This window comes from Genypterus blacodes, unplaced genomic scaffold (assembly GCF_046128005.1).
Source record: "Genypterus blacodes isolate CSIRO-AG114 ecotype Tasmania unplaced genomic scaffold, CSIRO-AGI_Gbla_v1 ptg000009l_1, whole genome shotgun sequence".
Lineage (NCBI taxonomy): Eukaryota > Metazoa > Chordata > Actinopteri > Ophidiiformes > Ophidiidae > Genypterus > Genypterus blacodes.
In genome coordinates, this window is record NW_027466823.1 from 751,901 (window position 1) to 777,915 (window position 26,015).

Consider the following 26,015-nt stretch of genomic DNA (forward strand, 5'->3'; position numbering starts at 1 on the left):
TTAGCTTAGCTCGTCTAAACTCTCCGGTGTGTGTCCGTGTGTCGTTGTCGTGTCTGTATCATGGAGAAGGATCCGGAGTGAACTGCTGCGTCTACCTGCTCACCAAACTCTCTGCTTGTTTCACTAAACCGACACCGGGAACTCGGTACTAATTACAAAAGGGATTCTTTGGGAAAAAAGGGAAGAAAATGAAGTATGTGTGACGTGAACCTGGAAGATATCTGCGTGCCGCTCCGACGAAGCTCCAGCGTTCACAGGTTCATCCAGAAGTTTAATATCTCAGGTAAGCTCTCACAAAGGCTGTTTGTTTTATTCTTTATTGCGATTAAAACCACGGATCTCGCAGAGTTAAGTTGTCGGTTTCGCGATAAAGTGCTTGTTTCGTGCGAAGACTGGTCTGAGTAAGCAAGCGGGTCCGGCACTAAGCCTGGTTTTGCTTATTTGTATTTTTAAGCGAAGATGGTTTCCATTGTGCTGCTCGAAATAGTTTTCATGTTGAATTCTCTATCGCACAAGGGCTTTTAGTTTAAAATCACCCTGTTTGTAGTGTGACAACAGGTGTTTGCTCAAAGTAATAGAACGGCGACTGATTTGATACCCTGGACTCGGGGAAATTTGCTTTAATAACAACAAAACATGCCGAGATGTCCAGATTTAATATTCACATCCGTTTTTCAGTTTAAGTTCCTTTCACGGTAAGATGTCACGTGTGTTATTTCAGCGGTCCGTTCAGTTTCCATTATTGTTCAGGATTCAGTTATGTGTTTAAATCATAAAGTCTTAATTACTTACTATAATTCACACACACATCAATAGTATACAAACGCCTTAGACCACAGGAACCAAGCGAAATCCTGAACATGTGGAGTATTTATATGAAATAGCTTTTGAAATGCAATATGTGATGAGTTCTTTGAAATGCACAGAAAATTATTAATTCTGGAGCAAAGAAGGAAGAATTCGTACTAACCGATGATCCTACAAATTGGCTTTTTGATGAAATGTGATTAAAAAGAAGCCCTAACTCTGAATAAGCCTCAATAGTGTACCAATGCTGTGGTATTCGTAGTGATACATACATTTCCTGATTGTGATCTATGGCTCAGTGTTCCAAACCCCAGAAAACGTCCCTCCAAGCTGTTTGTTGAGTTTCTATACTTACTCTGTTGGCCGGGATTAAATGTTGCACCTTTGGTTGCTGTGATTAAACGGGGGCTTAACTTTAAACAATATGATGATCCTGTTTTTATTTGGCATAAGAGTGTACTGTTAATAAAGTGAATTAGGTCAGAATCTAATCTTGTTGCCATTTCCTCCAGTAACTGCAGTAATGGTTTAGCAGCTAGCACTCCACATAGAAAATCATTAGAAACAGATTATTAGTAATATACATGTCCAACTCAAACATAAACCTGAGATAAATACATTAATCTGATCTAATGAATCATTTGAAATTAATTATGAATTTATTAATAATAATATTAATAATAAATAAATATTGACTCATAAATCATTCAGTAAAAGTGATACTTAGTGTAAACTTTGTGTCGGGGCTCCAACAGCAAATGTCAGCCATCTTTCTTTTGGAGTCTGGGTAGATGAGTCAGTTTTGCTCTCTGTATGAGGATGTCAGGTCATGTTCAGGTTCAGAAAGGCTTAAAAGCTCAGGAGTTATAAATGAGGCTGGGCCGTGCTGAGCTGTGAAAGTCATCTGTAAAACTGTAAAAGTGCCCTCCAGGATGAAGATGTCCTAAGATAAACCGTTACATTGTGAAACTGAGCCGCTGGTTTCTGCTCATTGTTTAGACCGTGGCAGATGGATTCCCAGGCCAGGGTAGAAAGATGCTCCTAGTGCTGGCTTAAGAACATGTGGTTGTTATCTGATCAGGAGCTGGATGTCATGTTTAACCTCACATCTGATCTTCTCTTCCACAGGGCCATGGACCCAGGCAGATGTAGAAATGATCCTCAGTACACAGAAGAAGTAACCGTTTGGCATGTGATGCAGAAGTCTGCAGATCTGGATCAGAGGTCCAGAGATGCCGACGGCTGGAAGCTGGTGAATGCTTATCTTTCAGGAGGCGCACCATGGGGATTCACACTCAAAGGGGGACTGGAACATCGTGAACCTCTCCTGATAACCAAGGTAAAGAATCCAAGAGCCCTCAAAGACGATTGAGAATTGTGGCAGTAAATGCAAGCTGCTTGGTGGTGGTATGAAGTTAAGCTCACCTGCCATGCTACAATGACTTTGAAACCTACTGCTTTACCAAAACAAGCAAGGCAGCAGTGATATGACTTAGCGGTTAGTTTGGCCACCAGTAATATCAGCAACCAGATCTGTTGGAGCCAAACGTTCCAACCCATGAATCTTGATGCCCGGCATAAACCACGTTTCTCCCCTTATCTCACCTCGCATCGTCTTTAGGCCGCTGGTTGAGAGTGACCCTCAGTGACTGATATCAATATTCATTTGTTCCACCCACTGTTACCTCCGCCAGTGTAGAGTCGCATGGGAACGGGTCAGACTGCTGAAGGAAAGTGTGTGTGAAAGCTGTTTATACTTAACTTTAGAGGTGATGATGGCCAACAAAGGGACTGTAAATATTCTCTACCCTGTTTTCTATCTGTGAGCAGCAGTTAGTCAGATCAAATTAGAGTTCATGTGAGTGAACACCAGGTGCTGACTGTCTTGATACTTGAGTCACGCTTGCTTGCATCACAAACATGTTGCTGCTCAATTTATCCCCAACAATGAAACAGTTACTTGCAACAAGGCATCATAGAAATGTGCACATATTTCAGCTTGAAGCTACAATATGGATTGTTCACTGTTTCATTTTAAGTGCAATCCAATACAAAGGTGTGTAATAACCTTTGTGAAGCTCTTGATACTGTGAGAGAGAAGTTTATTAAATGATACGGTGGCATTGTAGGCTGTAGTCAGTGATTGTATTGCACCTTATTATATTTAGAGTAACCCTAATGCCTTCAGCAGACAGAAACATCTTTAAATTAAATCAATTCATACAACATAGGATACAACCAAATTGTCAACTCCTGTCTCAAACATAACCACAGATTTAAACCAACAACTCTCTGACACTGTGACAACAAAACCTGAATATTTAAAGTTTCACAAAGGTAGGCTTGCATTAGATTAGATTGGATTAGGTTTCTGTCACTGAGTGCTGGTATAATGGGCATGAGAGAGAGCACCTAATCTAAACACAACCAAATCAGATCTAAAATCACACTCCTTTACTTCACTCTTCTGTCGGCTGTGTAATGATTGACTAGAAAAGACCTTGGTAGTCAATTTGCAGTGGTAAAGTAGCAGCACCTGTTTGTCGGGAGCGCTGCCCCTGCTTGGCTTTTCTGTTATTCCTCTATTGACCTAAACGGATCCAAAGTCCACGTCTAACATGGGTGAAACTCAGTAAGCCAGGTACCATATGTGCTTAGAGTAATACAGTTGTGACCAGCGTCACCCTATTAACGTAGCTTTACAAGCATGTGATCCAAATGAGTAGAATTCCGGACATTCTAAGTCTTTAAGATGTTAGATTAAATGGCAAGGTCACACTGCTGAGTTGCGTGCGGTGAACTCTTGCCCAGCTGGACCGCATGTTTGGTTTGATATTGACAAGGAGTTTATTGTTAATCTTCTGTAACTGAATTCTACATCGTCGCTCCAACAAAAGCGGACCTGCCTGCATCTGTCGGTGAGATATTAATTCTTCAGAACCTTTCCAGATGTCTTTTACTTTCATGGACTTAATCATCACTAGAACAGTCCGACCCCTTCAAGTAATGCTTAGTTTTGTCCTGAAGTGGCACAAACAACATTTATTCTGGATTATCTGAACCCTGTTGGTTAAGCAGAGCAGAAATGTGTTGTTGTACTGGGTTTATGTGCTGTGTGTTCCCTTTTATTAGCTTTTGTACTGGACTGGGTTAACACTGTGTTTGAAGGACAGCTTGCAGTGCCAGGAGCACGAGAGGAATGTTGGAGCTTTGCCTCATTCTTTAAATATATTGAATTATTGGTGATAGCCCCAAGCCAACGGGACTGGAAAGTATAAATAAAAGAAAAACTCTAAACTTGAGTTAAAAGTGAATGTTGGAGACAAATGAAGTCAGAGTTTGTGTTTCTTCTAGAGCCATTCTTTTACTGTTGAGTTAGATGTTTGGTGGTGTTTGGATAAAAATGAAAGAAAACCTCATGTTTGGAGAACAAGAGAGAGAGAGAGAGAGAGGGCGAGCCAGCATGTACAATTTAGGCGATTGAAATTGCCTACAGGCCTGCTTGACACTTACTAAATAAGGACATTTTCTAAAGTCCTTTTCTCCTCAGCCTTTATTGTCCGCCTGATGAAAGCGTCTTGGACTGAAGTCATGATTTTGCAGACACACCACAGGCACACGCACACGCACACGCATGGAGACCTGTGCACTACCTGATGCACTATTGATTTCATTAGATGATGTATGATAGTTGTCCTTGCACCAATATGTGTGCGTTCATGAGTTTCTGATGATTTTTATGGAGCCTAACTAACTTTTGAATGATTTACAAAGATAAGGCTGTATTGCAGTGTTTTTCATGAAATTGAAGAGCTGTTTTCTAGTTTTCTTGTTTGTTCAGTAATGTAGGTCATTGCCTGTGTTTCTCCACTATCTGTGTGTTAGTCATGTTCCACTAACCACACGTGACGGACTCAACATCTTTCTAGTAATCGCAGTAGAAACCTCCATGCAGCAGTGCCTTCAGATGAATTCTCAGTTTCCTTTTTCTTTTGTACTTTCATTTGGGTCTGAGAGCGGCGAAGACACGGCCCAGTGTGGGAATATTTGGGTTTTGCATAGCAGCCTGAGGACCTCACAGTGTTAGGGCAGACATACAAATGCTTCAACAGACATGAGACGCTCTATCTATGTTCTCTTGTTCGTAGATCTTCTCAAATTGGTAACTCAAGAATCAAATACTGTAGATGCCCGTTTTAGAGGAAAGTATCCTGGATCTAATTAAAATTCTTAGCATTCCTATCATAACTCAGGTTTTGCTCAAGGTCTTCACAGAGTTAAAGTCCTCAGCCTCAATAAAGTTAAGTAATCCTGTTTTACCCGACCCAGCTGGGCCTGTGCCTCATACATGCACCTCATGGGCCTCAGACACGTTTCCTTCACCACCATCAAACTTTATGTGATACAAAAACAAAGGTTTGCCTTTTAAGAACCAGTACAAAATGTTAAAAACAAAAATCTGAGCAAATAGTTCCTGTGCCTCCATGCTCTGCTAACTCACCTGCAGGTAAACAGGTTTTTACCAATTATTGATTCCTTTTTATAACAGGTTTGTGGTTGAGGTTTGCTAGATTTGATTATCTCACGATTGCACAATCTCTGGAATGAAGATGATTCATCTGAGAGCAGAACGAGGAGTGTTGACTCCTGGGAGTAAAAAGATTGATGATTTTCCTCACATGTAGAAGTCAGCGTTTTCAAGGTAGTAATTACAATACGGGTAGACGGATGGGGACAGGGTGTTTGGATAATGGGAAGGAGGAATGTTTCAGCGTTTGTTGTTTGATGGAAACTCTCTGGAATCCCATAACATGCAACTGTGAATGTTCTCCAGTGTTCCCAAACCCCTTGCACTAGTGTTGCTTTATGAAAACGACCTTTTCCCCCACACCTTTGCTGTCTTTGTGCCAATAATGATCTCAGTTCATTAATGAAACCCTTTGGGAATGGCACTTAAACTGCAGTGGTACCTATAAAAGACTCACATCAGCAGCCAGTCTCGTAGATCACAGCTGATTTAGAGCCAGCGCTTTGCTAAAGGAAGGGTAAAGATGCTCAAAATGTATCTTGAAACAGCAAAACCAAAGTTATCCAGAGGTCACATTTGTTTGCCCTACTTGTATTGACCCTGCTGACCTGTAAAATTGACCCGAGTATCTTCTGATGTCTGGGTTCAGTGCCCTGTCAGCACACTGCACAGGGACATCTGTCAGCAGAAAAGACACATTCCTAACCCGCATCGCCGCCACATCCTTCCTCTCGTGTCCCACAGAGAGACAGGAGGCTATTTTGGAGGATACTCGGGCATCCAGGATAGCTGGAGCTTGAGTGATTACAGCCTGGAGGAAGATCGTAAACAAAGGGCATGGAATTGCTCGTGAGCTAAGAGTGGCCATTCCAGAGAAAACGTTTAGTGACTCTCCTTCCTTTATGTTGTCTTAACATCGCCTTTGTGTTCCTCAGGCTGGCAATATTATTTACAATGTCCTGTTGTTTCTCTCAAGCAGACTGTTTTCAATTACTGCACTGTCTCACTGAAAGGTTTGGGATTTTGAAGACATTTTGAGGGAACAATTGCCAGTATTTGGATAAAACGGTGTAGAGAGGGTTAAGGCCTCGCTTTGTCTCGCTTACGCTTGCCATTTGAGTTTATATTGAATGATGGTTGATTCTTTATGGGACTGCTACCCTGTGACTGTTATTGTTATTGTTGCTGCTATTCATCGTCTTCTTCTCTCCATTTTTCCTTCTTTTGTTCTGTCTTGTTTCCTCCTCCTTTCCCGTGGCACTGTGGTAATAACCTTCTTTAAAGCATTTCCACCAACATTATGCCCAATGGAGGAGAATCTTGTATAATACAACTTGGTGAACATCTAGAAGCCTCTTGCTCTAATTACATCTCCACTCTTCTGTGTCCACTCTCATTAAGCCGCCATGAAGCCTCAATCTGCAATTAGGGATTCTGCCTTGCCAAAGCCAAAAAAGCAAAAGGGGAAAAAAAGCTTTCTCAGTTTAGTGAAATACACATTCTGATATAAATATGATATCATCTTTGAAACCAAACATGTTATTGTACTTCTTGCATGTGAAACCTTACTTAACTCTTTCAGCTGTTAGAAGCTCTGATCACATTGTCAAGTTCAGTGTACATGTATTGAAAAGGATGTGTGTATCTTTGCGTTGCTGCAGCCGTTGTAGGTCATAAGTGTGTGTAACTGTGTAGCCTCGACAACACTGTTCTGTTATGTTACCAAATCCAGAGTGTTTGGCTTCTATTTTAAACCCTTCAAACCAAACCCTTTCTCTTCAGAACACACAACCATATCAGGACCACAGCAGGAACCAAGCCAGCGACCAATAAAACCTCTCAAGCTCTCTAACTCTAACCCAGCCTCATAATCCTTATTACAGAATAATGAAAAGTGGCTATGATTAGTGTTATCTGGGCTCTGGTGTTCTCTGCTGAGGATAAAGGCCATATAAGACGTAATGGTCTGTATATGTACACATTCCTTTAGAGTTGAGTCATACAACCCCCCCCCCCCCCCCCCCCCCCTCTCACAGGTTGAATCAGAATGGAGACCTGATAATCAACTGCAGAACTCGGCTTTGTGTGTTAATGTGCCAACTGCCAAGCACGTTCTTGTTTTGTTTTCCACCGTCTTGCACCTCTTAAGTCTGACTTTCTGGGTTTGTGTAGGATCGACCTTGACCTTTCCTTTGGTAAATGTGAGGCTTCAGTGACCCTGACTGTAAGGAGCGGTGGTCACTTTAACACCAGTAGTGTTACCATGTTGGTGGGGCGTTCTCTCTGACTTCACAGCGACCCTATGTGCAGTGACTGATCCAGGTCCAGTGTGAGAGCTGTGTTGTTCCAGGTGTCTGTTCTCGCATAGAAACATAATACAGTTTGTTATTACACCATGCCTCGGACCTGGACTGCAGCTTTTTGAACTTTTTATAGCCTCTGAGCTTCATGTTGGGTCTTAGACCTACCCGCTGTTAGCTGAACTCCACACTGCATTGTTTCTTGCATCGTCACTGCTGTCCTGTAAAAACTACTTCCTGTTGGTTGTCTCATATGTCCCTCATCATTCCTCTATCCACATTACATGTTTGTGTGTTTCATTCATATTTTAATAACTAGCAACCACAGTATGAACCAAACCTTTGACTAATTGACTTAGTGTTTGTTGTTCTTTTACAGTTTTTGAGAATAACTTGAAACTCAAACACAGTCACTCATTATTCAATCTTATTCTCTGGGTTTGGACTCCTTCAGTTGAGTTGCTGGTATAATACTGGCTATTGAGCCCAGATTCAATAGAGAGAAGTAGCAGTCTTTGGTACCGTCTCTACATGTGAGCGGTGCATTGGTGCTATTCAGCTCATTACAGTGAGCAGAAGCTGGCAAACACAGTGAGACATAGTGTATCCTTAGAGCAGCTCATGGACACATCATGCTTTGTTATTATTAATTCAGACAGAAAGGGCTGATGTTTCTTGACCTAAAAAAACAATTCAGCCTGAGAAGCTGAATTGTGGAATTAAAGCGGAGGCCGTGTTGTCGGAGAGCCAAGAACGTTGATATCAAACCAGATTTTCCAAAAGAATCTATGCCAAAATCTCTGCTGTGTGTGTGTGTGAGAGCTAACTGTGGCTAGTTAGTCAGCTAACATGGGACATCTTTAGTTTAGTTACTGAGTCTTATCTTCTTCATGTCGGCTCAGGTTTGATTCAGAGGCTCAGTTTGGTATTATTTTTGGTTGATTTAGATTCCAGAGAGAGATTCTATTTTACTGGGTGCTTTCCTACCAGCGTCTCACTTTCAGTTCACAAAACAGGTTAGGTTGAATCTCCTTGTATAATATTATATCGAATTCTAAGTTTTCCACCTGTTGTTTATGTGTTCCAGGTTGAGGAGGGCAGCAAGGCAGCAGCTGTGAGTCTCCAGGTGGGAGACGAGCTTGTCAACATCAATGAGATTCCCCTGAGTGGCTACAGACAGGAGGCCATCTGCCTGGTGAAAGGCTCCCATAAGACCCTCAGTGTGGTGGTGAAAAGGTAGGTAACCTCTCCCTCTGCCTCTGCCTGGCTGAGATGGAGGATCCTGTTTGTGTGTGACTAGCCTACATGCTCTGTCACGGCGCTGGCCTTGCTACCTGGATGGGCCTGTTTTGCCACATTATACTCACTTGCAATCAATAGGAGCTCACGGTTTGTGACACAGTTTCCCATATCAAATCAAAAACAGGAACAGAGTTTCAGGGTGACATCATTGACGTAGGTGTGAGAAGAAGGATGAAAGGAAGTCTGTGATGCAAACGTATTTGTCACAGATATGACGCCCTCTGGCAGAACTCCTTCATACTTCTGTCCTTTACCAACTCATTCTTTAATGTGTCATAGTTGGTGAACAGTAACCCAAAGTGAGCTTTTGACTTATTAACTCTATTGTATTGTAACTCTATAAGTGTTGCTATCTTATTTAAGTGATTAATGATTTGTCAACTGTGTCTTAAGGCAGTGTTACAAATGGCCCTGTGTGTGTGTGTGTGTGTGACACACTGCTCTCTTTGTCTCTCTTTTCCGTGTGGAATTCTTCTTGTATTGTATCATATCATAACGTAATCCCTAAACAAATCCTATCGTACAAGGAAGTCCTCCTGCCATTTATCTGTCACAAGGATGTGGTTGTGATTGTCACACTTTGTGTTTTGTTCTGGACAGACAGGTCTATTTAAGGATTTGAGAACAATAAGGGATTAGTTTGTCTACAATAAACTCAAATGGACCTTTTCAGTTTTTACAATAAGGCTGTGAGAGCATAAAGTATTCTCTACTTTGAGAATAGGGATGATCGTGTTGCCCCACAGCAGAAAACTAAATGAAAGGATCTGGATACTGTTATTTATTACTACTTGAGTGGAGACTGGAGAAGCTATTTGAGATACTCCACTGGTCATTTCCATAGCCACAGAAATAAGTCTGTCTGATTTAGATAGCAGCTTGGTAATGCTGCGTAATGAGAGAACCTCAAAGCTAAACTACTGGTGCTCAAGTGTAAGACTGGCTGAATGTCTGTGTGTAGAAAACTAGTTTTGGAGATTGCATTTCACATCACTGTCTGTGTCCAAATAAGATCCAACTTTATTTATCCAGAGGTAAATAGCTGAATGCTGAATATGGAGCCCTTGTGTTTAGATTAGAGCAAGAATCTGTGCACGTGCATGTAGATGCTGGTGGATCCAGTTCATGTTGGATTAGGATCAGGAAGCTGTCAGAAGCTGCTCACGTCTACAGGTGTGGTCTCTTTACAGACAGCAGAAGGGAGGAGCTGTCATGTATTTTGCATGCGGTGACTAACGTGAAATTATTGGTGTAACGTCACTTTGTGAGGGGAGTGACTGTAAGGTGAAGACTTGTCACAGGTCAGGAGCAGGCAGGTGTGGTTATCTGTGGGAAAGCATCTCCTGCTGTTTGTTTTCTTTGCACATGTCTCAACAGAACTTCTGTGTGCTCTGCCTCTGTGCTCAGCTTTGTTGATTCCAATGAGGAAACCTCTGAGGTTTTACACATGCGTCGCATTCATTCTTCAAGAACAAAGCAGAGTTTGAGCTTCACCTAAACACATCCAATGCAAAATGGGTTTAACTTCCCAACACTAAGTAAAGCTTCTTGTCAAATCCTATCACTGATCCACATCAACACATCTTCTACACGCTTGGTATTGTTAGGGTTTGCATACATCACTGTATTTGGAAAGCTATCATATGCAAAGTAAAGTAAATCTACGAAAGGAAAGTTAAAGAGTATAGAGTGGACCTGCCAGGAGCCGACCACCACACAGATGAACTCATGTAATCCCTACAACTCTGTTAGATGTCTCATGTTGACATCTTAACAGTGTTCTTCAGCTACAGCAAGCTCAGGAGTTGTTAGGTGTGTGTTGTTGGGTTCACGTTAATTTGTCGACCTCTTATAAGTTAGGTCAGATAGGATTTTATTCAGCATTAAACTCCTGCAGTCTGCCTTCCCCTCCCTTGAGGCGGTGACGCCACATTCAGCCAACTGCCAAGAGAATCATTCAACCTAACAATATGAAACTGTTTGTGGCATTTGGTTTCCCCCTTCTGGCATTGGAGCAGAAGTACTACAGTCACTTATCACAGGCTAATATGTTTGCATTGGAAGAAACCATGGGTACCTTTTTGTGTGAGGTGTATTCCAATATGACGATACAAGAATGTGGCTGTTTGAGATCAACTAGACCCGTGTAGACGTTGGGTTAGACCTGGAGAAGCTCATGGGTCCACCTGTGTGCCCGGTGTTCAGAGGGGGGTTACTCTGCTGTGTCTCAAATGTACTTGTCTTTGTTTTTATAAAGACAGTATGTGCGTGTTCTATGACCTGACATGCAGTTCACTGAATTCTTGTAAGTGTGTGTCTCTGATGTTGAGTTGATGCGTGATGTTCAGACGAGTCTTACCTGAGCCCCTCTGCCAAGATGATGTAGACTTCACTTTTTTTAACAGGAGAATACTTTTAGACAATGGAGTCAAATTAAATGCAAATACTTTAACCCTATGTTGGACGCAGACAAGTTGTACGGATGTTGGATGACGTGTTTGTGAGTCTGGAGCACATTAGTGATCTAACTCCCCAGGCTGACTACAATAGATTTCGAAATGGTTATTTTTGTTAGAACTCTAATCTGTATTCCCTCATGTTGACATACCGTGATAAATGTTGTCATATTAGATAATGTCCCTGACTTAGAGACAGAAACCTTTCTCAGGACAATGCAGACTACAGCTTGCTGTAAGTGTTAACAGTTTGTTGTTTTGTTAGCCACTGATTCTCCTAATATCATATGGTCTGGCGAAATGTATAGTGTTTAGGCATGATGCCAAGGACATTGTCATGATGATACTGCCCAGACCTTCAACTTGAGGCAAAGATATCCAGGTGTGTCAGGGCTGTGGGTCAGTGTAGGCGGCCAGTGTCCTGACAGCTGGAATGCTATTCAGCCCAGGAATGTGCTGGTCATTACTCGGTGCTCACGCTTCACCTCTCTCACCTGAACAACATGACTGCCTTGATTGTAGGCTCTGCTGAAGAAGGCCTTTGTGAGCCTCCAAGGGACCAGCGGATGCAAACAGCTCACCTGCAATTGTAGGCTGGGTTCTTCCAACCTCAGCATGTTCCTACGCAGTAATGCTACACTTGATTTAATGCTGTTTTCATCCTTTCCTAAGGGAAATACCCTCCTAGGTTCTAATTCATCCTCAGCTATATTTTCATTTCTGAAAGTATTTCATTTCATTCTTTAAGAGAAAGAAAGGATGATTTTTTCTCCCTTATTAGTAGTAATAACTGAATCTTGGTGCCAATCTGTTGTTCTCCCCATGACTGTGTGAGTATGCTGGTGCTCCAGTAATGTTAAAGCCATTTGTGTAAATATATATAAATACTGACTCTTGTTCAACAAAGAAATCCAGAGAAAAAAAAAGCCTTTAACTTCAATACACAAAAACACAAAACGCAGTGCCGCGGTCACAACGAGACGTTTTCAGGAAACGGTGTGCCCTTGCGCCCGAGAGATCAACCTGTTGCCATAGCAATGGGAGAAATGTATGCCTACCACACAACAGGGGAGATGGGAAGAGAGTCCGGCATTTCACCCTGTCATTAGCATATTAGTCCTGAGAGCCAATGAGACGACACAAGGTACAGAAATACTCCAAGGGGACTGGCTGTGACAATAGCCCTCCTCCTTCTCCACACACACTTCCATCCCTTTTCAGGGGAAAACCCCACAGTAATCCTCAGGGAAATCTCCCCTTGGCTGAAACTGAGTCTGCCCGGGAGAAGTAACAGGTTTAATGAGACTATATGGTGACTCTGCGCTGACGATTACCTGAAGTTGGTGTGTGTTCTGGATGTAATGGGTCGGTGATAGAGTTGTGTGATGCTGCCTGGACCTCAGCAGTCTGCATGTCTTTTTGTTGTGGCCCGTCTTTGAAGTGTCTTTGGAATGTGGTGCCTGAGGAACACACCAGTCCAACTGATATCACTCTGTGCACAATCAACTCCTCTCTGATTTGGGGTGGAATTGTGGATAACAGGTTTTTTTTCTTTGTGTCAATGTTGAACTCCTTCACCTAGATGTTTGGTGAGTTGCTCTGCTTTTATTTTTCTGTCCCTTCCCTATTTTAAAGTTTAGTCAGTGACTTCCCTTTCTGCTCTTTGACTTGTTTTCTTTGCTTTGGGGATTGTTAACATATTGCGGCATTCTGTGTTGAGTTTTGTGACCTTAATACTCTGTTATTGTCTCTATTGTTTAGTCTTCAGTATGAGGCCACGCATCATTTAGGTTAAACCATGATCAGTAAGATTTTACATTTTATAATCTCATGATCAAAAGTAAATTCATCTTTGAGGATAACGGCTCCCCATTAAAACCAAAAAGTATCTATGGAAATTGGACCAAAAAGATGATTTATTGACGGGCCTTTATTTTGTCAAGATATTCAACAAGTTCAACTTTTTCCTTTTGTTATTCTATAGGATTTGTTTAAAGAGAGCTGGGGTTCTTAACAGATCCCTCCTAAAGCACATTTCCTCCCCCAGCCCCCATCCAACTGATTCACTTTCCTAGCATATCTGTGCTTGTCCAGCTGTAGCCCTGACGATAGGCCTAATAAAACCAAGCTCATTTGCATACCAATAGCAGGCGCCATGTGTGGCTAGCTGCTAGTGCCCCAGAAACACAGACTCTGAGGAGACAAGGAAGACTGAGCTTCATGTTGGCTTCTCTTTGTCCTCTAAAAAGGCCTTCACTTCAATCCAATTTCAATTTTGTAGAATTGTTCTACATTATTGCTTTTAACCCCATTTCTGTCTTCAAATTTAGATTCTACTCTGCATTCAATCATTGGATTAAGGTGTTAGTAGAATTGCTTATGTTGTTGTTATTATTATGTTTAAATTAAAAAGCCTTGAACTGAAGGAAGCTGTTTGGAGCTCTTGTCATCAGATCATTGAAGGCCTTTAGACAAGGTGACTGAGGGGGCAGGACCTCCTGACCTCGTGGCATTGTAAGCCGGCCCAGATTCCAAGAAGAATGAAACCAAAGCATTCTAAGACCAACAAGTCTCACAATTGCTTCTTGGGTTGGTTTAAAAAGATTTTAGAATTTTTGGCAAATGATTGGTCTCAGTTTATCCTTTGGAGGAGGCATGCATGTCGGGAGATAAAGGGTTAAAGCTTACCCGACTGTATGAACCCAGCTTTAAACACACAGGACTGGGATAATAGATCTATAATAACATCAACATAAAGCAATGCAGTGAATTAAGGCCTTGTTCCCACTTTCCTCATGTCTAAAAGTTTTGCCTCAGCACCATTAATGTTATTACTAAATGGTAATACTTTAAAAACCTTGTCAAGGCCAGAAAGGCCTTGACACTGGTAGTCAGACGACAGCTTGGCCTGAGGGGTGAGGTGGCTGATCTGATTTTGTGAGAGATCCTCAGTTCCCTAAGCCCCCTGCCCCACGGTGGGCTTGTGTTCCCCTTGGCACCATATGGCAAAGTCTGAGCACAACCAGCTCACTTCAACTACATGTATGTCCTGCTTAAACATGGAGCTCAGAGTGAGATTAGCACACTTCATTGTTTTATTTCAGTAATCACCATTCTTTAGTGAAGTTAAGCATATATATTTGTCTTACTTCTCAGCTTCCATCAATGTAAGAATATTATGTGAAGTGAGAACTGTAGTACCCTGGTTTGGCCAGCAGAGGGGGCAAAGACACTGTGCATCTGCAGCCATTCACTGTCTACACGCTAGCAGAGTTACTGTTGAATGAATCATGATCTATTCAGCTGTGTAATGTCAGGGCCCTGCTGGCCTGTGGAAAAGTTGAGCTGTTAACACTGGGTTTGGAAAGTGTGTATGAACCTTCATCAATATTCTGTAGTGTTGTGTACTCTCTGTGTCTCTTATCATCCCTTGTGAGTCGGTGAGTTCTTAGTCTGTGTGTTCCTCCCCCTGCTGCCTAGGAATATGAAAATGGTGGATATTGTAGCTCACAAAATGCCATCAGAGAATGACGTGCAGGTGGCAAGGAGCTTTCTTACGAAGATTTTGCGAAGTTCCATGAGGTATGGTTGCACGGCTTCATAGTTAGCAGTACTACCAATTCCATTTTCCCCTCCTCCCCTCTCTCCGTATCTGACCTGTGGCCATAATCATATTTAGGATTCTTCCACTATCGTCATCTTCATTCCTTTCATTGAAACTCTCCCCATCCAGTGGTTGATTACCTGCCCTCACTCGGCATGCCTCTCTGGTCTGAGCGTCCATGTCATTAGAGTTTGAATCATTTGCTAACATGCATCTCAGAAAGAACCTCATTAAAGGGTTTGTTCATCCATAACTGACAATTGTACAACATTGGTGCTTCAGCAGAGAAAGTGATCCTTCAGAGCGGGTTCCATTTGTAAATGGTGGAGTAAATGTAAAACCTAAATGCAGTATTGCAATGATTTTATAGCTTGCAGTTGCAGCTCTAGCTGTGGCTGTAACTTCAAGTTGCACAGATTTATATGTGGAAGCATATAGGGTTTTCCATAAGGGTTTGGTCTCTAATCCACACTGTGTTCTGCCCTCTCTACAGACGAAATGAACCCATAAGCAGGCCTCACTCCTGGCACGCCACCAAGTTCAACGAAAACCAATCAGAACCGGCCAAAATACAGTCTCCTCCCACACAAGTCTGGCACACCAGATATGATGCAAGGTAACAGGGATCTGGAAATGAATGTTATGGATCAGGCTCTATAGTTAAGATGGAGTGATTATGCATGAATCTGTTCTCACTGGGACTTTGAGTTATTATGAAAGATGAACACTTTATTTAGAAAATGTTTTTATGTCCGTTATGTGAGCTATACATTATGAGAAGAGATTACAAGGAGAATGCATTCCTTCATTGTCTCTGAATTGCTGTCTGTATGAAGGTTAATTGTTTTAATGAACAGGTATGACCCCATGATAAACAAAGGCCTGGGCACTAAGCTATAACCTATATTTGTTACGGTTGTTGTGTCTCCATATTTAGCCTAATAGCTGGTATTGTGTTCAAATAAACAATAATAAATGAGGTCTAAATGTGATAGCCATAAAAGGTCATGGGTTTTGTACTTGTACTGTTTAGAACTCATTATTTATAACTTTAACAGATATCCAGAGCCTGTTGTACATCTTTTCTCACTCTTCTTTGTTTTAAACTCCAGCTCATCTTCCACTGATCTCTCCGCCGGCTGGGAGCAGACAAACCTGCGCAGAGTGTCCGACCAGTTCAGTTCTCTGGGCAGCATGGATAGTTTAGAACAGGGTTCACACCCGTACCCTGCTGGTCAACTCTCACCGGCTAAGTCCAACAACAGTATGGAGCACCTAGGAGGAGGCAAACGAGACTCGGCCTACAGTTCTTTTTCCACCAGCTCTGGCACGCCCGATTATACGCTTTCAAAAAGCAACGCCGCCTCGACAGAGAACATGCACTACAAAGTTAGTCAGTGGGATGCGGGAGGAAAGCACAGCAGAAATAGCCAATGTCTCATCGAAGGCGCCAAACAGGATGAGAGGCTTGGGTACTTCCAGATGCCAGGAGGGAGTACTGGCCGGGACAGCCCACAGACTGAGGACCATGCTGGTTCCCGCCAGTCCACTTCAAGTAGAACCAGCTACGGACCTGTTTGGCACGTTCCTGAAAAGAAGAAGACCACTTCCCCCTCCCCCCCACCCCCGCTGCCACCAGCACGCAGTGACAGTTTTGCTGCAATCAAGGTCCATGAGCGGGGGGTCATTGTAGGCTACCCTGAAGGACCAGACTCACGCCTCCCATGTAAACCCAGTGATAAAGGAATAGACAGAAGAGTAGAGGTGGCTGAGAACGCTAAACACGTCTCTGAAAGTCGCCACAGCCACAACCTCCCCCCAAAACATGATGATCATTTTTACTCTTCACCTGAGAAAATCAATCCCACCCAATTTAGCTCAAACAAGCAGTTCTCCCTGTCCAGCACGGATGTCCGTCTGGGCCAGCCCCCCCATGGGAACCTGCCCTATCATCAAAGACACTCTAGTGACAAAAGCACTTTTTATTCACAGCCTTGGGCCGCACCTGCACCAAAGCCACAGAACATGGGTGACTACTACTCCAACATGCAGGAGCTGCCACCCAACGGATCGGCAAAACACTTTGGTGAGACCCAGGGGAAGACTACAAGCATTCCCCAGGCAGCCACAGCCCCGGACCAGAACCCTGATGGTAGTGCACCGCCCCGTTACTACTGTGTCACAACGTGCCAGCCTACACAGCCCACCCCCCAGGCCTTTGCAGCAAAGCCAGAGGACAGGAAAAGTGTCACAGGCCTGGTAGACCTGGTCCAGACCGGGAATGAGCCCAACTCTCTGAGCTCCCAGATGGTGACTAAAGTCAAGTATCATCTGCCTTACCAACAACAACAACAACAACAACTCTCACACAGTAAAGATAGTAATGGACTCAACAAGCAGGATGAAAACACACAACTGAAACAGACAATAACCCCAATGACTGCACTGGAGGCTTCAATACCTAAACTCAGTTGTGAGGACAGGGGGGGAAACCAGAGAAGACCCAAAACACAACCTGCAGAAGCTCGCTACATGAATCAACCCTCTAGTACTCAAGTACCTGAGCAACGTAGGTCTCTGCCACTGCAGCAAAGAGAATCAGAGATCAGACATCAGAGTCAGGTAAGCACCAACATCAGGCCATCAGAGACCCCCATGCTTCACTCTCTGTCCATAACTCCCATAGGGCAGGAGGACAGTTCAAGAGCCACAAACCCTTATGGGTCTCAGGAGTCTCTTGAAGCCAAGCAGGTGAGACGCGCCGACCGCTTTGCCACCACATTAAGAAATGAAATCCAGATGAGGAGAGCCAAGCTGCAGAAAAGTAAGAGTGCCACCACCCTTCCCAATGCTGAGGGGGAAACTGAGGAGGATCAGAACATATGGTCCTCCACAGAAAGCTCCACCCCGACCTCTGCCAATGGCTCCTTCACTGACACCTATAAGGATAATCTGAAGGAAGCCCAGGCTAGGGTGCTCAAGGCTACATCCTTCAGGAGGAAGGACCTGGTTTTACTGGAGCATCCTGTGGCGGAGGCCTTACCCAGCTACCCGTCCTCAATGCAGGGCCGTAAAGATGTCACTCCTCTGCCCACGGTCTCAGAGTCTGCACACGGTAGTGGACAGGTGACTCGCATTGGAGGCAGGAAGCGTTTCTCTGCAGAGAAGAAGGTAAGATCTTTCTCTGAACCAGACAAGATCCATGAAGTGGGGGTTGAAGATGATCTCCCTAACAATGAAATCATGAGCTCCTCACTAGACCAACAGAGGCTGATCAAAGTTACTGGGAAACCCGCAATCCCCAATCCCCAGCCTCTTCAGAGTTACACTGAGAACCCCACAGAGACCAAGGTCAGGGGTTTGTCTTCCTCCAGTGAAACAGAGGATACAATCAAAGTGTTAAGGAGCAAAGCCATTCCCCCTACAGAATACAGTGAAGAGAACCAAGGAGGTCTTTACTCTGCCGACCAGAGACTGGGCACCTTTGCCGAGTATGAGGCCAGATGGAACGATCAGAAGAAACCTCCTGAAACCAAAGCTTCAGGGAAATACCGCTCAGCTGAGAACATCCTGGACCCCCAAACAGAGGAGAGAAGCAAACCCGTCTGTTACCATGAGAGATCTCGCTCCTCTCCCTCAGCTGAGATCTTTGGCCAGGTAATCATCTCTGTCATTATAACGACTTTAATGAAAGACTGATGCAGATGTTATTGGAAAAGTCATTGTTTCTTCGTTCTGATGGCTTTGTTGCTGCGATGGTATCAAGCCCTTTAGGAGACTTTAACATCCTGTTAGGACAAGCACATTTGATGAAATGGAGAAGGAAGGCACAAAGGAAAGAGCCAAGTCAAACATTAATCTATGTTTGTTCATTATGACACACCCTGAGCCTAAGAAAGGGGGAGGTGCAGGATCAACCTGCTGATCTAAGTGCTGCTTTATTTGTTCAAAAACGTGGAAGCTGCAGACATGAGAGGCTTCTGTTCTTATTAATTGTTGTTTTCTTCTTCTACTCTAATTGAGTATGCATTTGCTCTACAATACTTTCAGGCAATCCCAGGTCCTGGGAGAAAGAAGGAATATTACCAGACAGAGAGCAAACCAGCTGAACAACTCAACGCTGCCACAGGGTGAGGATCTCTCATTTGATAAGACTTCATAACACCAGTGTGTGTGTGGTAATCAGGTTACTTTATGATCTGCTTCATACTGTTGTGATAGCATTTATGTGTTAGGAAAGAACTGGAGAAGAATTTGGGATTGACTCTAGAGAGGAAGAGAGAGAGACAGAGTGAGAAATGTGGTTCATTTGTCAACTTTAATGTTTAATACTTACAAATAGAAAGTACGAAGTGTCTCTTGTGTCTCCATTGTGGATCCACTCACTGTGATGTCTCACTGGGGTTTTCCTCCTGAGCTTTATCAGTGGAGGCGTCCGTCCCCAGGAGGAGGGTGGGGAGTTTGCAGAAGAACAGTGATTTCTTTATGATGTGTCGGGGCAAACCAGTGGCAGTGCTTTGGTGCAGCTGGGACAACATAAGCCTTCTCTCTGGCTCTGTTTTCTGTTGTGAGTGAAGTCTTAGCAGAGTGGGCGAGCCTTCAGACCAGCCAGAGTTTCTCTCAGACGAGGCTTTAGAGACGTTTACATCTGTGATCACTGCTTCTGTCTAAATGTAGAAGAATCCCTTGATATTATATGTGGTTGATGTTACAGGTACAGGTGTTAGTGACGGTTATGTGGGCTGGATCAAAGCATTGTGGGTAACAGCTGATGACCTCATGTGTCACATTTTCAGGTGTTGTCACAGTGACATCAGCCCTCTGCGGCTCCTCTGGATCGCTCTATCTCTCTGCATCTTTAACCCTATGTATGGGGAGAATGATGTGAGATGTTAGTAACCAGTTCTTCAGGAGTCCTGGTGGGTTTCCTAAACTCCCACAGGTGAAACCCATTGAAGAGTGTTGGATATCTCATGTTGAGCCAGTCTATTGTCTGAGCCCCACCATGTGACACTGGCGTTCGCATAACAACAGCGGTGAAGAGGATGTTATTGTCATTGAACAGTGAGGTAGATGATCTAAGTGAGGCCGGCTCCACCCAGACGGTGTTATTGATACATGAGGACATGTGAGCAGGTGGCTTCTGTCACACACAGCCAGCACACAGCTCACTCTTCATCTCTGACTATTCATGGAGCTAACAGTGGTAACGCTTCACTTAGGGTGAGTTTCTACCTTCATTTGGGTTTGGTATACATGTCTGACTCAACACAGGGAAGGGAAGAGTCTCTATCCTATAGGGAAGCAGGTTTAGGATTACAGAGAAGATGGCATAGGAGCGACATGTTAACCCGTGACGCAGCTGTGCTTGGTACGGCTGAGAGTGTTGTTGAGCCGGTTACTGGTTTGCATATTCAGTATGTAAACATTCACCTCAGATTGATCCCTGCATCAGGACGTGACATGAGGAGCAGTAATCTAATCTACGACGTGTTAGAATCCATTGGAGGATTTTTTGCACAAACTCGCTCCCACTCTGGGATCTTCATCCATTTCTTACTTGACCATCAAAGGGTTAAAACTGTAAATGAGGAATCTGCAGGGAAAAAGTGATCGGTCTTGCTTCCCTTGGACTGGAGGATTATTTATTCCTGGTTGCAGACTTGTGGGAAGTGAAATATGCTTCTTCAGGCTGCCAGCTGAACACTTAGCAGGGAGGAGCTCTGCAGAGAGAGAGAGAGAGAGAGAGAGAGAGAGAGAGAGAGAGAGAGAGAGAGAGAGAGAGAGAGAGAGAGAGAGAGAGAGAGAGAGAGAGAGAGAGAGAGAGAGAGAGAGAGAGAGAGAGAGAGAGAGAGAGAGAGAGAGAGAGAGAGAGAGAGAGAGAGAGAGAGAGAGAGAGAGAGAGAGAGAGAGAGAGAGAGAGAGAGAGAGAGAGAGAGAGAGAGAGAGAGAGAGAGAGAGAGAGAGAGAGAGAGAGAGAGAGAGAGACGTGTGTGTCTTGTCATGTTGGCACACTCATAATCATAGTGGCTGCTGAGGAGTGTGTGTCTGTGCCTCACTGTATTATTTGATTGAGCTTCAGATGATAGTCTCCTGCTGCCTCCTGTGTAATTAAAAGATTTCTATTCTTTTCCTTCTCAGGTTCTCTGACAGAGGGCCTGCTGAGTGTAAAGTGAGAGAGAAGCCCGTGGAGCTGAAACATTACTCGGCTCCGCCCCCTCTGCCAATGACAGGAACCAACCCTGACTGCAGACACAGAGCTGTGAACCACAGACCTGCATCTATCCCCCAAAGTCTCACAGACTCTTCCCTCCCTCACCCCGAGGACCGCAGCCACGCCGATCTGCCGTCCGGACCCAAGAGGAAGCCTTCCACGCCGGAGAAGCCTCCCCTGCACAAGACGCACAACTCCAGACGTCCAGAGATTCCTCCTCCCTCACTCACTGACTCCCAGGAATCCTTCACCAGTTCCCAGAGTGAAGTCTTCACCCACTGCTCTCCTTATAGTGATCTGAACTCCACCCTTGTCCCCACCCATTCTCCTCAGAGGGAGTCTGAGCAGGGCAGAGGACTTGTGGACAAAGGACAAGGGGCAGTGCATCAAGCACCGGCATCCAACCCTCCGCCTGCCTCTTCTCCCCTGGCTTCCTCAGGCAGACCTTCTCTGTGGGCCGCGATGGAGGGACAGCGCTCACCGTCACCACAGTTCTCCCCACAGAGACTGAGTGATAAGCCTCCAGTCTGTCTGCAGGAGGAAGAAGCTAACAGGTAAACCTTTTTGTCTCAGCAGAAAGAAAGCGTCACAGTTTGAGTCTAGCTCATATTATGGTAGCCAGAGTAGAGTCGCCACCCACGCCGACTCAAAGTGGAGCGATTGTGCCTTTGTTTCTCCTCATTGTGTCTTTCTGCTGCGTGTACAAAGGAACTATTCAGTCACTTTCTGAAGAATCAACCTCCTAAAGTCAAGTTATCTTCTGCGTTTCTCTCTGCCCCTCTCTAACTCTCCAGGCTTCAATCAGACAAATGGCTTCAATGCAGAACAGATTATTGATATTTTTCACTCTAAACTAATTGATAGCATCTGTAGTCCAACTGAAGCGTCCTGATATTACAGAAACCAAAGCAGTGGCAGGAGTCCAGATGTCTTGGATGTTCCTGCGTGCTGGCATGGAAAAAGGCTCTGTTGCCACCATGAAGCTTTAGATGAACATATGTGCTGAAGTCTCTGTAACAACAGCTCTGTACCTCCCGTTAGAAAGAACACACAGACACACGGAAACTTCTGGATCCTAAACTGGATACACTCATGAGCTCTGTGTCCCTTTGTTGTTCTCTCTGGTATTTCAGGACGGAGGAGGTTATAGAAACCCAGAACCACTCAGTGAAGAAGGTGCCCATCAGGATCGTCCACTCAGAGGGGGACTTTGGAGAGATTCATCCGTTCCTGCAGCACAGCGACGCCCCCCCTGCTGAGACTGAGGGCTGTGCTGTTCCGAGGCTCAGCAGCCTGGGGAGTGCAGGGCCGGACTCTGTCTTCTGTGCCTTCACACGGGGGGAGAAGGAGCCTGACTACATGCAGACGGCTCAGACAGACCCCAGTCCCCAGAGAGAGACAGACCGTACCAACTCCAGCAGCCAGCAGGCGCCGCAGGCAGATGAGCCAGGCAGCAAAGAGGCTGTGAGCTCTGAGGGACTCTCTGAGGAAGACCAGAAGAGGGAGAAGTTGGCCAGAGACATCATGGGCAAGGACAAGTCACTGGCTGACATCTTGGACCAGAGCAAGATGAAGACCACCATGGACCTGATGGAGGGCATCTTCCCTCAGGGGGAGCAGGTTCTGGAAGGGGCCCACCAGCGCAAGAAGGTCCCCACCAAGCAGAACGTCTCCAGGTCCACTGAGGAAAGGTGAGCCTCCATCTTCTCCTGTAGCTCCTTTAGCTTGAGTCTGTGTCTCTGTCACCATCTAATGTTGTTACAGCAGAATCACGTGTGTTTACCTGTTTACCTGTTTACCTGTTTACCTGTTTACCTTAACCCTGCATGTTCATTCAGCCACAGAATACAAACAAGAAACATTGAATACAAGCTCTCATCAGAGCTCAAGCCTGGACTGAAGGAGTTTCATGTTTCAGCCCGATGTGTTTCTCTACAGCAGCTCTTATTAATGTGTCAGAGAACCTGTTTTGGTTCTGTCAGGTCGGGCTCTTGACAAAATAATCTAATCCACCGTGTGTGTCAATGTTACAAAGTGATACTTATCACTCCTGGATCCCAGTCTAACAGGTTCTTCCCTGGGCCACACACACACACACACACCGTGTTAGTCCACATCACTTTATTACTTTTGTGTAATCCTGCTTTAAAACAAGCAGAACAGGGTGGCCTCACACTCTCTCACACTCTCACACTCTCTCACACTCTCTCACACTCTCCTGGGCTGTGATCACATCAGGACACACACGCTGCCTTATAAACATCTGTATGTTGAGCCATTGATCTGATCCTTCTGATGAGGATGGACTTGTGAATAATATAGATTTGTTTTTTGTATCTCAGAGAAAAGGCTGACAGTGTGGCAGCTGCTGTCACCATGGTGACCAGTTCAGCATATTACAGCACATCTGCTCCCAAGGCGGAGCTTCTGATCAAGATGAAGGACATGCAGGAGCAGCAGGAGCAGCAGGAGGAAGACTCTGAGGAAGAACTGGACCATGAGCTGGCCGACAAGAAGGTACAGACACCTGATCCAGCCGTGTGTGGTTCTCCTGCTCCTGCTCCTTTAGAACATGTTTGTATTCATGACTCTGTTGCTTTACTCTCTGTTTGGCCGCCCGCAGCAGGAGCTGATTGACAGCCTGAGCAGGAAGCTTCAGGTGTTGCGGGACGCCCGAGAGAGCCTTCAGGAGGACATCCTGGACAACAACGCTCTGGGAGATGAAGTAGAGGTCAGAGTTCAGCAGGTCTGTAAGCCCAATGAGCTGGATAAGTTCCGGATGTTTGTCGGGGACCTGGACAAGGTGGTGAGCCTGCTGCTGTCCCTGTCAGGCCGCCTGGCCCGGGTGGAGAACGCCCTCAACAGCCTGGAGGAGGAGGCCACTCCTGAGGAGAGGGTGAGTCCACTCAAGGATGGAGAGCGGACAGGAACGTTTACTTTGTTCCCTTCTCTAATGCGTGTGTTCTTCTTGTAGCGTACCTTGATTGAGAAAAGGAAAACGCTGATCCGACAGCATGAGGATGCAAAGGAACTGAAGGAGAACCTGGACCGTCGGGAGCGTGTGGTCTATGACATCCTAGCCAGTCACCTTCCAGAGGACAGCCTGGCAGACTATGAGCACTTTGTCAAAATGAAATCTGCCCTCATCATCGAGCAGCGCAAACTGGAGGACAAAGTCAAGCTGGGCGAGGAGCAGCTGAAGTGTCTGACTGACAGCCTGCCCATCGAGCAGAGGCTGTGTTTGTAAAGACTCCCACCGTGACGGCTGCTTGGCCCAGACTCTCTGATCCTCAATCACCACGCCTGTCCTGCGAGGTGCTGCAGTTTCGCTCTTTGTCCACCAGAGAGAAGCAGAGATGAGAATCTGGAGAGGCAGACTTGGGAACAATGAGGAGGTTTGCGTTTGTTCTGTAGCGTCCGATTTCTTTCTCACACACAGATGGTTCTGTGGTCCAGCCTCAGCTTATCACATCTTCTTCTTCTCTTCATCTTCACCTGGACCGTCCGCTCAGACGCCATACGTTACTCCTTTGTGAAAGTTGCTGCTCTTCCTGGCATCAACCACTCTACCTAAAGTCTTTAAATAGTTATTCCATGCCATTATTATGTTGTTTTTATTTGTATTGTTTTGTTTATAGTAATTTATTGTAGCCTTTTGAAACTGAACAAGAGGGGACAGTATTTTATCTTGACCTGATTTGAGCAGCCGATGCTACCTGATGTGAGCAGAGGGACGACTGATCGAGGTTTGTGTCCACATGGCAACACGTTTAGAATTTACCTTCTTAAATAGTTTCCACATAATCCCTGTAATCTGGCCGGATGTTTCATTAACACAGATATTAACTCCAGGACTTGAGTCTCTGAGTGAACACACACACACACACACACACACACACACAGATGTCCCTGCTCAGCGTTCTGCTTCACCAAACAGAAGACTCACTTCACATCCAGACATGTGACGTCACATCCACAGCAAACAGCCGGCCGGAGCGACCCGTACGTCTGTATGTTCCAGAGAACGCCACAGATGATGTGATTGAAGTGTTTCTGTATGTTGTGTAGAGTCTTATTGCTCCTCTGTGTGTTGTTACAGTGCAGATGTATGCATACACACACACACACACACACACACACACACACACACACACACACACACACACACACACACACACACACACAGCTGAGCTCCCCTCTCCTCTCCCTCCACACTGAGCTGTGGACCCACAGTATTGCACAGATCCTTGTGTTACTCGTCTTCTTGTTTGTTTTGTTCTTCATGATTCTGGTTGATTGATGGAAACATTTCATTCACGCTTGACCTTTTGTCGATCACACGTTTGATTTCAGAATGTTGGAGTAAAATCAGGTTCCCAAAGTGAAAACAATGTTTACTCTCCACTCTGAGTATGTTAACCATTTCACACACACACACACACACACACACACACACACACACACACACACTTCCTGCACTGCTGCAGCCTTACTCTCAACACTTCAGCTGTACTTCTTTATATCAAATAAAGAGTCTGAGCTGAAACCAGGCTGTGGTGTTTGATGATTGATTGGAGTGATCAGCTCTTCCTCTGCTGGTCATTCATTAACCCTCCCCACCCTGCACTCTGCTGATACTGAGGACACCAGGGAGACTTTGACATGTCAAGGAAGACCAAGCAGACCTAAGCAGGTCTTGAAGGCTTCCCGTCACCGACCTGAAGCTAAATGTGGAATGTGAGTCCAGCTGTTAGACTGTGATGAAGACCAGAGGTTCAGGTTTATGCTCAGAACAACAAATCTG

General features: G+C 44.8%; 1 protein-coding gene across 2 annotated transcripts; it reads left to right on the forward strand.

Annotated features, from left to right (window-relative positions):
* shroom2a (shroom family member 2a) lies at positions 1–25,760 on the forward strand. 2 transcript variants are annotated; one of them, XM_076158372.1, is made up of 11 exons: positions 1–283; positions 1,936–2,146; positions 8,723–8,871; positions 15,491–15,613; positions 16,110–18,654; positions 19,048–19,127; positions 21,139–21,765; positions 22,345–22,902; positions 23,554–23,728; positions 23,835–24,107; positions 24,186–25,760. In XM_076158372.1, the coding sequence occupies exons 2-11, from the start codon at positions 1,940–1,942 to the stop codon at positions 24,456–24,458; spliced, it is 5,010 nt and encodes a 1,669-aa protein (XP_076014487.1). In that variant the 5' UTR covers positions 1–283; positions 1,936–1,939; the 3' UTR covers positions 24,459–25,760. The 2 variants fall into 2 exon arrangements, with proteins under 2 accessions (XP_076014487.1, XP_076014495.1); XM_076158380.1 differs by having other exon boundaries at positions 23,838–24,107.
* Positions 25,761–26,015: the final 255 nt, after the last annotated feature.

What these genes read in the sequence shown, in the direction of transcription:
- shroom2a (XM_076158372.1), top strand. Translation starts at nt 1,940, where the DNA reads ATGGACCCAGGCAGATGTAGAAATGATCCTCAGTACACAGAAGAAGTA. An exon ending in CAGGAGGAAGAAGCTAACAG is followed by an intron (nt 21,766 to 22,344) that starts GTAAACCTTTTT and finishes CTGGTATTTCAG; the next exon opens with GACGGAGGAGGTTATAGAAA. An exon ending in AGGCCACTCCTGAGGAGAGG is followed by an intron (nt 24,108 to 24,185) that starts GTGAGTCCACTC and finishes TTCTTCTTGTAG; the next exon opens with CGTACCTTGATTGAGAAAAG.